This window comes from Oncorhynchus kisutch, linkage group LG6 (assembly GCF_002021735.2).
Source record: "Oncorhynchus kisutch isolate 150728-3 linkage group LG6, Okis_V2, whole genome shotgun sequence".
Taxonomy (NCBI): domain Eukaryota; kingdom Metazoa; phylum Chordata; class Actinopteri; order Salmoniformes; family Salmonidae; genus Oncorhynchus; species Oncorhynchus kisutch.
In genome coordinates this window covers 5,494,739-5,507,583 of record NC_034179.2, presented here as the reverse complement: position 1 = coordinate 5,507,583, position 12,845 = coordinate 5,494,739, and the positions used below count along the sequence as shown (strand labels likewise).

The 12,845-nt window shown below is 45.8% G+C and overlaps 1 protein-coding gene across 1 annotated transcript in view; it reads right to left on the bottom strand.

Moving 5' to 3' along the window:
• dcc (DCC netrin 1 receptor) overlaps window positions 1-12,050 on the bottom strand; it is a 699,685-nt gene extending 687,635 nt beyond the window's left edge. The window contains exon 1 of the mRNA XM_031825895.1: window positions 11,631-12,050. Coding sequence (XP_031681755.1) covers window positions 11,631-11,718 — 88 coding nt within the window. The 5' untranslated portion in view covers window positions 11,719-12,050. The remainder of the gene's footprint in view (window positions 1-11,630) is intronic.
• Window positions 12,051-12,845: the final 795 nt, after the last annotated feature.

The window sequence follows — 12,845 nt, the reverse complement described above, 5'->3', positions numbered from 1 at the left end:
ATAGAGAGAGAGAGAGAGAGAGAGAGAGAGAGAGAGAGAGAGAGAGAGAGAGAGAGAGAGAGAGAGAGAGAGAGAGAGAGAGAGAGAGAGAAAGAGAGAGAGAGAGAGAGAGAGAAAGAGAGAGAGAGAGAGAGAGAGAGAAAGAGAGAGAGAGAGAGAGAGAGAGAGAGAGAGAGAGAGAGAGAGAGAGAGAAAGAGAGAGAGAGAGAGAGAGAGAGAGAAAGAGAGAGAAAGAGAAAGAGAGAGAGAGAGAGAGAGAAAGAAAGAGAGAGAGCGCCACAGGTAACTTCCACAAAGCTGTGAACGATCTGAGAGACGAGGCAAGAAGGGCATTCTATGCCATCAAAAGGAACATAAATTTCAACATACCAATTAGGGTTTGGCGGAAAAATACTTGAATCAGTCATAGAGCCCATTGCCCTTTATGGTTGTGAGGTCTGGGGTCCGCTCACTAACCAAGACTTCACAAAATGGGACAAACCAAATTGAGACTCTGCACGCAGAATTCTGCAAAAATATCCTCCGTGTACAACGTAGAACACCAAATAATGCATGCAGAGCAGAATTAGGCCGATACCCACTAATTATCAAAATCCAGAAAAGAGCCGTTATATTCTACAACCACCTAAAAGGAAGCGATTCCCAAACCTTCCATAACAAAGCCATCACCTACAGAGAGATGAACCTGGAGAAGAGTCCCCTAAGCAAGCTGGTCCTGGGGCTCTGTTCACAAACACAAACACACCCTACAAGAGCCCCAAGACAGCAGCACAGTTAGACCCAACCAAATCATGAGAAAACAAAAAGATAATTACTTGACACATTGGAAAGAATTAACAAAAAAACAGAGCAAACTAGAATGCTATTTGGCCCTACACAGAGAGTACACAGCGGCAGAATACCTGACCACTGTGACTGACCCAAAATTAAGGAAAGCTTTGACTATGTACAGACTTAGCGAGCATAGCCTTGCTATTGAGAAAGGCCGCCGTAGGCAGACATGGCTCTCAAGAGAAGACAGGCTATGTGCTCACTGCCCACAAAATGAGGTGGAAACTGAGCTGCACTTCCTAAACTCCTGCCCAATGTATGACCATATTAGAGATACATATTTCCCTCAGATTACACAGATTCACAAAGAATTCGAAAACAAATCCAATTTTGATAAACTCCCATATCTACTGGGTGAAATTCCACAGTGTGCCATCACAGCAGCAAGATTTGTGACCTGTTGCCACGAGAAAAGGGCAACCAGTGAAGGACACACACCATTGTAAATACAACCCATATTTATGCTTATTTATTTTATCTTGTGTCCTTTAACCATTTGTACATCGTTACAACACGGTATATATATAATATGACATTAGTTATGTCTTTATTGTTTTGAAACTTCTGTATGTGTAATGTTTACTGTTAATTGTTATTGTTTATTTCACTTTATATATTAACTTTATATATTATCTACCTCACTTGCTTTGGCAATGTTAACACATGTTTCCCATGCCAATAAAGCCCTTGAATTGAATTGAATTGAGAGAAAGAGAGAGTGAGAGAGAGAGACAGAGAGAGAAGGAGAGAGAGAGAGAGCGCATTAGGCCCTTATCAAAAGGCTCCAGACTGCGACCATTTTGTGACCCTTTGACTTGGCTGCGTGAGGAAAAACAATTGGTCGAATCAGTACGAGCTGAATATTCATTAAATGGTCACCTCACTCAAAAGTGGGCAGCTAAAACCACGATTTAGTCAAACAGTAAAGTGTGTTATCCTCATGATTTCTGTAAGTGTCTGACTAACCCTGTTTTGCTGTGATGAGCGAACCACTCTCTCCACCTTGATGTGTGCTCTGGGGAAATATTAGTTTTCTAGGCAAGTCAGTTAAGAACAAATTCTTATTTTCAATTATGGATTTGTGGGTTAACTGCCTCGGGCAGAATGACAGATTTGTACCTTGTCAGCTCGGGGATTTGAACTTGCAACCTTTACGGTTACTAGTCCAGTGCTCTAACCACTAGGCTACCTGCCGCCTCTACATTCTAACCACTAGGTTACCTGCCGCCCCCACACTCTAACCACTAGGTTACCTGCCGCCCCTACACTCTAACCACTCGGCTACCCTGCCACCCCTACACTCTAACCACTCGGCTACCTGCCGCCCCTACACTCTAACCACTCGGCTACCCTGCCGCCCCTACACTCTAACCACTCGGCTACCTGCCGCACCTACACTCTAACCACTAGGCTACCTGCCGCCCCTACACTCTAACCACTCGGCTACCCTGCCGCCCCTACACTCTAACCACTAGGCTACCCTGCCTCCTCTACACTCTAACCACTAGGCTACGCTGCCGCCCCTACACTCTTACCACTAGGCTACGCTGCTGCCCCTACACTCTAACCACTAGGCTACCTCCCGCCCCTACACTCTAACCACTAGGCTACCTGCCGCCTCTACACTCTAACCACTAGGCTACCTGCCGCCCCTACACTCTAACCACTAGGCTACCTGCCGCCCCTACACTCTAACCACTAGGCTACCCTGCCTCCTCTACACTCTAACCACTAGGCTACCCTGCCTCCTCTACACTCTAACCACTAGGCTACCTGCCGCCTCTACACTCTAACCACTAGGCTACCCTGCCTCCTCTACACTCGAACCACTAGGCTACCTGCCGCCTCAACACTCTAACCACTAGGCTACCTGCCACCTCTACCCTCTAACCACTAGGCTACCCTGCCGCCTCTACACTCTAACCACTAGGCTACCCTGCCACCTCTACACTCTAACCACTAGGCTACCCTGCCACCTCTACACTCTAACCACTAGGCTACCTGCCACCTCTACCCTCTAACCACTAGGCTACCTGCCGCCTCTACAATCTAACCACTAGGTTACCTGCCGCCCCCACACTCTAACCACTAGGTTACCTGCCGCCCCTACACTCTAACCACTCGGCTACCCTGCCACCCCTACACTCTAACCACTCGGCTACCTGCCGCCCCTACACTCTAACCACTCGGCTACCCTGCCGCCCCTACACTCTAACCACTCGGCTACCTGCCGCACCTACACTCTAACCACTAGGCTACCTGCCGCCCCTACACTCTAACCACTCGGCTACCCTGCCGCCCCTACACTCTAACCACTAGGCTACCCTGCCTCCTCTACACTCTAACCACTAGGCTACGCTGCCGCCCCTACACTCTTACCACTAGGCTACGCTGCTGCCCCTACACTCTAACCACTAGGCTACCTCCCGCCCCTACACTCTAACCACTAGGCTACCTGCCGCCTCTACACTCTAACCACTAGGCTACCTGCCGCCCCTACACTCTAACCACTAGGCTACCTGCCGCCCCTACACTCTAACCACTAGGCTACCCTGCCTCCTCTACACTCTAACCACTAGGCTACCCTGCCTCCTCTACACTCTAACCACTAGGCTACCTGCCGCCTCTACACTCTAACCACTAGGCTACCCTGCCTCCTCTACACTCGAACCACTAGGCTACCTGCCGCCTCAACACTCTAACCACTAGGCTACCTGCCACCTCTACCCTCTAACCACTAGGCTACCCTGCCGCCTCTACACTCTAACCACTAGGCTACCCTGCCACCTCTACACTCTAACCACTAGGCTACCCTGCCACCTCTACACTCTAACCACTAGGCTACCTGCCACCTCTACCCTCTAACCACTAGGCTACCTGCCGCCTCTACAATCTAACCACTAGGCTACCTGCCACCTCTACACTCTAACCACTAGGCTACCCATGCCGCCTCTACCCTCTAACCACTAGGCTACCCATGCCACCTCTACCCTCTAACCACTAGGCTAACCATGCCACCTCTACCCTCTAACCACTAGGCTACCCATGCCACCTCTACCCTCTAACCACTAGGCTACCCATGCCACCTCTACCCTCTAACCACTAGGCTACCCTGTCGCCACATTATTTGACATGGTTTTGAGATACGGAGCATGCAAAAAATGCACATCAGCCATCGCCAGTGCATAGGATAGCAGGCTACAACAGTTAGGACATTGGATGAATACAGGACTACTGACAGTGTGTATTACATTTCATGTTAGCGATCTAGCTAAGTTTTCCCTCCTCTTGTGGTGAATTATCCCCCCAAATAAATTATGGTATAATATTATGCAAACATAAAAGATGTAGACAAATTCATGAACAACAAACAACAAAATTCAGATAATTCTTTAGCCCTGTTTTAACAGTATAATATATTTTTTAAACAATACCTTGTCAACCCACAGTTCGTGATTTAGGATTAGGTTGCACATCAAAGAAAATATCTTGAATCATGAATTCCTGCTTGGACATGTCACAAGATGAAACAACGTATTTATTGATAAGCCTGTCATCTCCAGTAATCTAAAGCACTGTGACAAAAATCATATACTAGTGCCACCAACTGAAAAAGTTTCAGGCAGGAGCCCTGATAGAGGGAAGAGGGTTCCATTTGGAACTCAGCTTGTGTGTCTACAGAGAGGCTGGCCCAATCATTCAGCTGCAGCAGCTTGCGGAGAAGATTAAACCAGCCAATATGACATGGATATCAGGAATTTAGCAGATCTGGGAGGAATAAGACTGTGTTTCTGCTGCCTGCTACCTCAGATGAGACTAGATTGCACACAACTAATGAGGATATATATCTCTCTAGATTACACAACTAATGAAGAGATCTTCACTCTCTAGATTACACAACTAACGAGGATATCTTCACTCTCTAGATTACACAACTAACGAGGATATCTTCACTCTCTAGATTACACAACTAACGAGGATATCTTCACTCTCTAGATTACACAACTAACGAGGATATCTTCACTCTCTAGATTACACAACTAACGAGGATATCTTCACTCTCTAGATTACACAACTAATGAAGAGATCTTCACTCTCTAGATTACATAACTAATGAGGATATATCACTCTCCTGCACACACAATCAATTGGTGTATTGTGATATTGTGATATTGTGGTATTGTGATATTGTGATATTGTGGTATTGTGGTATTGTGGTATTGTGATCTTGTGGTATTGTGATATTGTGGTATTGTGATATTGTGGTATTGTAATATTGTGGTATTGTGGTATTGTGGTATTGTGGTATTGTGATATTGTGGTATTGTGGTATTGTGGTGTTGTGATATTGTGGTAACTAATGGGGATCCATAATAAACCCCCAGAAAGAGCAGCAGCTGCGTTCACAGGAACTAATGGGGATCCTAATAAATACTAAATACACAGCGTGATTCTGTTGTTATGCTCAATAAAGGGACTCCTAATTGGTCCATCCCAATCCTGTCCTTGACCCGTCAGCAGCCATATTTTTCAGACTTCTAAATGGTATAGATATTGTAGTAAACCGCATAGTGTACTACAAACACCAGAGCATGAGGACTACTGAGATGGGCAAAGGGAGACACTGTCATTCGGTCATTGTCAAAGCCCTGAGCTTTACTGTGAGTTCATGACCTGACTACTCATGACACTTGATTAAGAGTGGCATTCAGAGAGAGGGATTTAAACTGATGTCAGCTGCATTCAGAGAGAGGGATTTAAACATTGCTCTACACTGATGTCATCTGCATTCAGAGAGAGGGATTTAAACTGATGTCAGCTGCATTCAGAGAGACAAATTTAAACTGATGTCCTTTGCATTCAGAGAGGGGGATTTAAACTGATGTCCTTTGCATTCAGAGAGAGGGATTTAAACTGATGTCCTTTGCATTCAGAGAGAGGGATTTAAACACTGCTCTACACTGATGTCCTTTGCATTCGGAGAGAGGGATTTAAACACTGCTCTACACTGATGTCCTTTGCATTCGGAGAGAGGGATTTAAACACTGCTCTACACTGATGTCCTTTGCATTCGGAGAGAGGGATTTAAACACTGCTCTACACTGATGTCCTTTGCATTCGGAGAGAGGGATTTAAACACTGCTCTACACTGATGTCCTTTGCATTCGGAGAGAGGGATTTAAACACTGCTCTACACTGATGTCCGCTGCATTTGGAGAGAGGGATTTAAACACTGCTCTACACTGATGTCCGCTGCATTTGGAGAGAGGGATTTAAACACTGCTCTACACTGATGTCCGCTGCATTTGGAGAGATGGATTTAAACACTGCTCTACACTGATGTCCGCTGCATTCGGAGAGAGGGATGTAAACACTGCTCTACACTGATGTCCGCTGCATTCGGAGAGAGGGATGTAAACACTGCTCTACACTGATGTCCGCTGCATTCGGAGAGAGGGATTTAAACACTGCTCTACACTGATGTCCGCTGCATTCGGAGAGAGGGATTTAAACACTGCTCTACACTGATGTCCGCTGCATTCGGAGACAGGGATTTAAACACTGCTCTACACTGATGTCCGCTGCATTCGGAGAGAGGGATTTAAACACTGCTCTACACTGATGTCCGCTGCATTCGGAGAGAGGGATTTAAACACTGCTCTACACTGATGTCCGCTGCATTCGGAGAGAGGGATTTAAACACTGCTCTACACTGATGTAAGGGTAACCAAAAATACAAACAAGATATTATTGCAGTACTTATGTGGAGACAGCCCTCTCTAACACACCCTATTTGAAACACCCTCTCTCACTGTGTGTCAATTGTCTATGAGGAACCCACCAGTCCCAGATTACCAGTCTCTACAGTACTAGTCTAGAGGGAACCACCAGTCCCCAGATTACCAGTCTCTACAGTACTAGTCTAGAGGAACCCACCAGTCCCAGGATTACCAGTCTCTACAGTACTAGTCTAGAGGAACCCACCAGTCCCCATATTACCAGCCTCTACAGTACTAGTCTAGGAGGAACCCACCAGTCCCCAGATTACCAGTCTCTACAGTACTAGTCTGGGAGACACCCACCAGTCCCCAGATTACCAGTCTCTACAGTACTAGTCTGGGAGGAACCCACCAGTCCCCAGATTACCAGTCTCTACAGTACTAGTCTAGAGGGACCCACCAGTCCCCAGATTACCGGTCTCTACAGTACTAGTCTAGGAGGTACACACCAGTCCCCAGAGTACCAGTCTCTACAGTACTAGATAAGGAGGTACCCACCAGTCCCCAGATTACCAGTCTCTACAGTACTAGTCTAGAGGAACCCACCAGTCCCCAGATTACCAGTCTCTACAGTACTAGTCTAGAGGGACCCACCAGTTCCCAGATTACCAGTTTCTACAGTACAAGTCTGGTAGGTACCCACCAGTCCCCAGATTACCAGTCTCTACCGTACTAGTCTAGGAGGTACCCACCAGTCTCTACAGGACTAGTCTAGGAGGTACCCACCAGTCTCTACAGTACTAGTCTAGGAGGTACCCACCAGTCCCCAGATTACCAGTTTCTACAGTACTAGTCTAGGAGGTACCCACCAGTCCCCAGATTACCAGTCTCTACAGTACTAGTCTAGAGGAACCCACCAGTCCCCAGATTACCAGTTTCTACAGTACCAGTCTAGGAGGTACCCACTAGTCCCCAGATTACCAGTCTCTACAGTACTAGTCTGGGAGGTACCCACCAGTCCACAGAATACCAGTCTCTACAGTACTAGTCTAGGAGGTACCCACCAATCCCCAGATTACCAGTCTCTACAGTACTAGTCTGGGAGGCACCCACCAGTCCCCAGATTACCAGTCTCTATAGTACTAGTCTGGGAGGAACCCACCAGTCCCCAGATTACCAGTCTCTACAGTACTAGTCTAGAGGAACCCACCAGTCCCCAGATCACCAGTCTCTACAGTACTAGTCTATGATGTACCCACCAGTCCCCAGATTACCAGTCTCTACAGTACTAGTCTAGAGGAACCCACCAGTCCCCAGATTACCAGTCTCTACAGTACTAGTCTAGAGGGACCCACCAGTTCCCAGATTACCAGTCTCTAAAGTACTAGTCTAGAGGAACCCACCAGTCCCCAGATTACCAGTCTCTACAGTACTAGTCTAGGAGGTACCCACTAGTCCCCAGATTACCAGTCTCTACAGTACTAGTCTAGAGGAACCCACCAGTCCCCAGATTACCAGTCTCTACAGTACTAGTCTGGGAGGCACCCACCAGTCCCCAGATTACCAGTCTCTATAGTACTAGTCTGGGAGGAACCCACCAGTCCCCAGATTACCAGTCTCTACAGTACTAGTCTAGAGGAACCCACCAGTCCCCAGATCACCAGTCTCTACAGTACTAGTCTATGATGTACCCACCAGTCCCCAGATTACCAGTCTCTACAGTACTAGTCTAGGAGGTACCCAGCAGTCCCCAGGTTACCAGTCTATACAGTACTAGTCTAGAGGAACCCACCAGTCCCCAGATTACCAGTCTCTACAGTACTAGTCTGGGAGGTACCCACTATTCCCCAGATTACCAGTCTCTACAGTACTAGTCTAGAGGAACCCACCAGTCCCCAGATTATCAGTCTCTACAGTACTAGTCTAGGAGGTACCCACCAGTCCCAGATTACCCGTCTCTACAGTACTAGTCTGGGAGGAACCCACCAGTCTCTACAGTACTAGTCTAGGAGGTACCCACCAGTCCCCAGATTACCAGTCTCTAAAGTACTAGTCTAGAGGAACCCACCAGTCCCCAGATTACCAGTCTCTACAGTACTAGTCTAGGAGGTACCCACTAGTCCCCAGATTACCAGTCTCTACAGTACTAGTCTAGAGGAACCCACTAGTCCCCAGATTACCAGTCTCTACAGTACTAGTCTAGAGGGACCCACCAGTTCCCAGATTACCAGTCTCTACAGTACTAGTCTGGGAGGCACCCACCAGTCCCCAGATTACCAGTCTCTATAGTACTAGTCTGGGAGGAACCCACCAGTCCCCAGATTACCAGTCTCTACAGTACTAGTCTAGAGGAACCCACCAGTCCCCAGATCACCAGTCTCTACAGTACTAGTCTATGATGTACCCACCAGTCCCCAGATTACCAGTCTCTACAGTACTAGTCTAGGAGGTACCCAGCAGTCCCCAGGTTACCAGTCTATACAGTACTAGTCTAGAGGAACCCACCAGTCCCCAGATTACCAGTCTCTACAGTACTAGTCTGGGAGGTACCCACTATTCCCCAGATTACCAGTCTCTACAGTACTAGTCTAGAGGAACCCACCAGTCCCCAGATTATCAGTCTCTACAGTACTAGTCTAGGAGGTACCCACCAGTCCCAGATTACCCGTCTCTACAGTACTAGTCTGGGAGGAACCCACCAGTCTCTACAGTACTAGTCTAGGAGGTACCCACCAGTCCCCAGATTACCAGTCTCTAAAGTACTAGTCTAGAGGAACCCACCAGTCCCCAGATTACCAGTCTCTACAGTACTAGTCTAGGAGGTACCCACTAGTCCCCAGATTACCAGTCTCTACAGTACTAGTCTAGAGGAACCCACCAGTCCCCAGATTACCAGTCTCTACAGTACTAGTCTAGAGGGACCCACCAGTTCCCAGATTACCAGTCTCTACAGTACTAGTCTGGGAGGAACCCACCAGTCCCCAGATTACCAGTCTCTACAGTACTAGTCTAGAAGATAGTGCTGAGCGATCAACCAACAATTTTTTTTTAAACAACTAATTGACCAAAATCAGTTAAATTATTTGAATTATATTTTGTAAAAAAACAAATCCTTTGATCTAACTGCGCACATTCTTCCGTTTCTCTATAGATTAATCAGATCAAGCCAGAACTGTGCAATGTAGCAGGGAGTTGTAGTTTCTCTATAGATTAATCAGATCAAGCCAGAACTGTTCAATGTAGCAGGGAGTTGTAGTTTCTCTATAGATTAATCAGATCAAGCCAGAACTGTTCAATGTAGCAGGGAGTTGTAGTTTCTCTATAGATTAATCAGATCAAGCCAGAACTGTGCAATGTAGCAGGGAGTTGTAGTTTCTCTATAGATTAATCAGATCAAGCCAGAACTGTGCAATGTAGCAGGGAGTTGTAGTTTCTCTATAGATTAATCAGATCAAGCCAGAACTGTGCAATGTAGCAGGGAGTTGTAGTTTCCAACAGGCAACTATTCTACATAGTTTACTGCAGAAGAAATGTGTCAATCAACAACAATGACCATAATCCATTGTGTACCTACCTGTCCGGTCTGTGTGTCTTTTACGCCTGCTACATAAAAGAGACAGAAGAATGCAGGACCAAGAGGGGATGGATAACAGTTTCTTCGCAAGGTATCTCTACTTAAAAATACATGATCTAAATCAGGGGCTTCCAGTCCTGGGGAACCCCACCCCCCCCCCCTCGCTACACAGCTGATTCAAATAACCAACTCATCATCAAGCTTTAATGATTTGAATCAGCTGTGTGGTGCTGGGGGGGGGGGGGGGCAGGACCGAGTTTGGGGAATCATGATCTAAGTGATTGATAGTTATTATTCAGATCAATCAATAAATGATGTTTTTACTTTGAATAGATCTTTTTGAGAGGAGATGATGACTTTGTGATGAAATAATAAATTCATGAAACAAACCAAATGTAATAATACACAAAAACTGGAAATATATTTATTCAAGTTAAAAAGTCACGTGAATAACGGCTGGTTCAGTAAGCGGTGAGCAGTAATGGGGGGGAGTCAACACCATCATGGGGACTTGTATTATTGCTTGTTTAATGCTACGATGTCACAGCATTCAACCCACATAATGCCCAGTGCATTTAATGTCTAACCGAAACACAACCGACCTTAAAAAAATCACTAATGCTCAGTACTACACTAGGAGGAATCCACCTGCTAGTCCTTGACCTCGTAATAACGCTGTACTAGTGTATAATGACGAGGAAGGACTATGGATGTGTTTTGTGTCTGGGCGGGCGGGTAGGATAAAGGCTATGCCACTAGTTGAGTACAAGAGGCTATATAGGCAGTAGACCAGCCTAGATCAGCTTGATTACATGTGGGTAGATTTACATAGTCAGTCTACTAGGGCTCAAGCAGGTGACCTATTGACACAAATACACGGTATTCCCTCAATGAACATCAATTTAAAATGTGATATAGTTACTATAACACATTTTATTGTGAAGTTTAAATATAGAGGTTCAGATATATTATTCTACCTACACACACAGAGAGCGAGAGAGAGAGAAAATGAGAGAGAGTGAGAGTGAGAGAGAGAAAGAGAAAGAGAAAGAGAGAGAGAAAAGGAGAGAGAGAGAGAACGAGAGAGAGAGAAAGAGAGAGAGAGAGAATAGATTCGATCAGGTGCAAATTGCCAATTCAGAGTTATTTCATTATAGCCAATCAGCAAATCAACAGGGTTGTAAAATAATACAACGATAAGTAATTAGGCTACGTGAAACAGGTAGACTAAGATATGCAGGAACATTTTAAACAGCCTGAAAAGGTAGCAACATTTTTTATAAAACCGAGTAAAAGTCAAGCGTAAAGCTGTTGGCTTCTCCTCAACAGTACCAAGACCAATACACGTCCAATGGAAGCCTACCTCCAGCAATAGCCTACAGCCGATGTGTCAACGAAATACATTTGTATGCAACACACAACACAGCTTCTCTTTTTTTGTGCGCATGCACACCCGCATAGTTGACATGTTTCGACATTGAAATATGTTTTAATCAGAGACTTACTATATGATGTTGAATCGCTGGCGAGATAGCATAACCAGACAAATACCGAAAGTCTTTTCGCCCAAATACATCCAAATGATCCCTCCATGATTGCGCTTCACCGCTGAGCGACACTAGTCCCACTATCACAAAAATCCTTCTCTAAACACCACACAACGCACGAATCCGTTCGTTAACGCCGTGCGTATGGAACCGGTTGCTCCAAAGAAAATCTCCCGATACAATAGCAACAAAAAGCAGGTACGGCGGTGATAAGTTTCCAAGTTAAGAAGCAACAACTAAAACCGTTAGTTCACCATCTTTTTCTGCGCAAAGGCTCCAAGCGTAACGCGGTAGAAATCCCCAAGACTTGGGAAAGAACATGCAGGCTCCGAATACTCGTAACGGGAGCTGTCCAGCGGTTCACTGTGGGAGACCAGTGAGAGAGAGGAGATGGGTACGCGAATTCATTGATCTAACGGTGTTGGGGGTAAAGAGTGGAGTGGGATAAACTCCACTGGAACGGACTGGAGCGTTTGCAGGATCGATGGAACTATGGAATCAACGGGGTGTTCTAGCTGGGATTCCAGGCTGGTTGAGGGGAATGAGAGAGCTCGCCTGCCATCTCTGGTCAAATTAAGAACTATAAATACGATTCATCTCCACTCTTCAGAGTCATGAGGTCATGCCACCCTCACTGTGTGGTGGAACAAATCAATCTATTTGACTTTCTTCTGGAAGTTAGGATATTACATTTTTACCAATGATAAAGAGAGACAGAGAGGAAGTATTGAGTCAAAAGAAAGTAATACACATTATGGGGAATAATTGTGATTGTGAACTATTCAGATGTATGCACAATTATCCAACCAATCTAGGAAATAATGTATAGCTCAAATAGTATACAGTTTGAAAACATGACAGGGAAATCAATTTGAAGATTTGTGTCAGACTGTTGTTTTAGCCTAGTGGGTTAATGTTGTCTTTAGGCAGGGGGAATAACCTACCAGGTCAGAGGAATAGTCTACCTGGGTTTAATAACCTACCAGGTCAGAGGAATAGTCTACCTGGAAGTGGTGGAGAAGGATGAGGAAGATGATGATGAAGAGGATGAGGAGGTGGTGGAGAAGGATGAGGAAGAAGATGAGGAGGTCAAAGGGGATGAAGTGAATCAGAAGTGCTTTGGTGAACTACAGAAGCATGATGATAACCTTATCTGTGACCTAAAAACTAAAC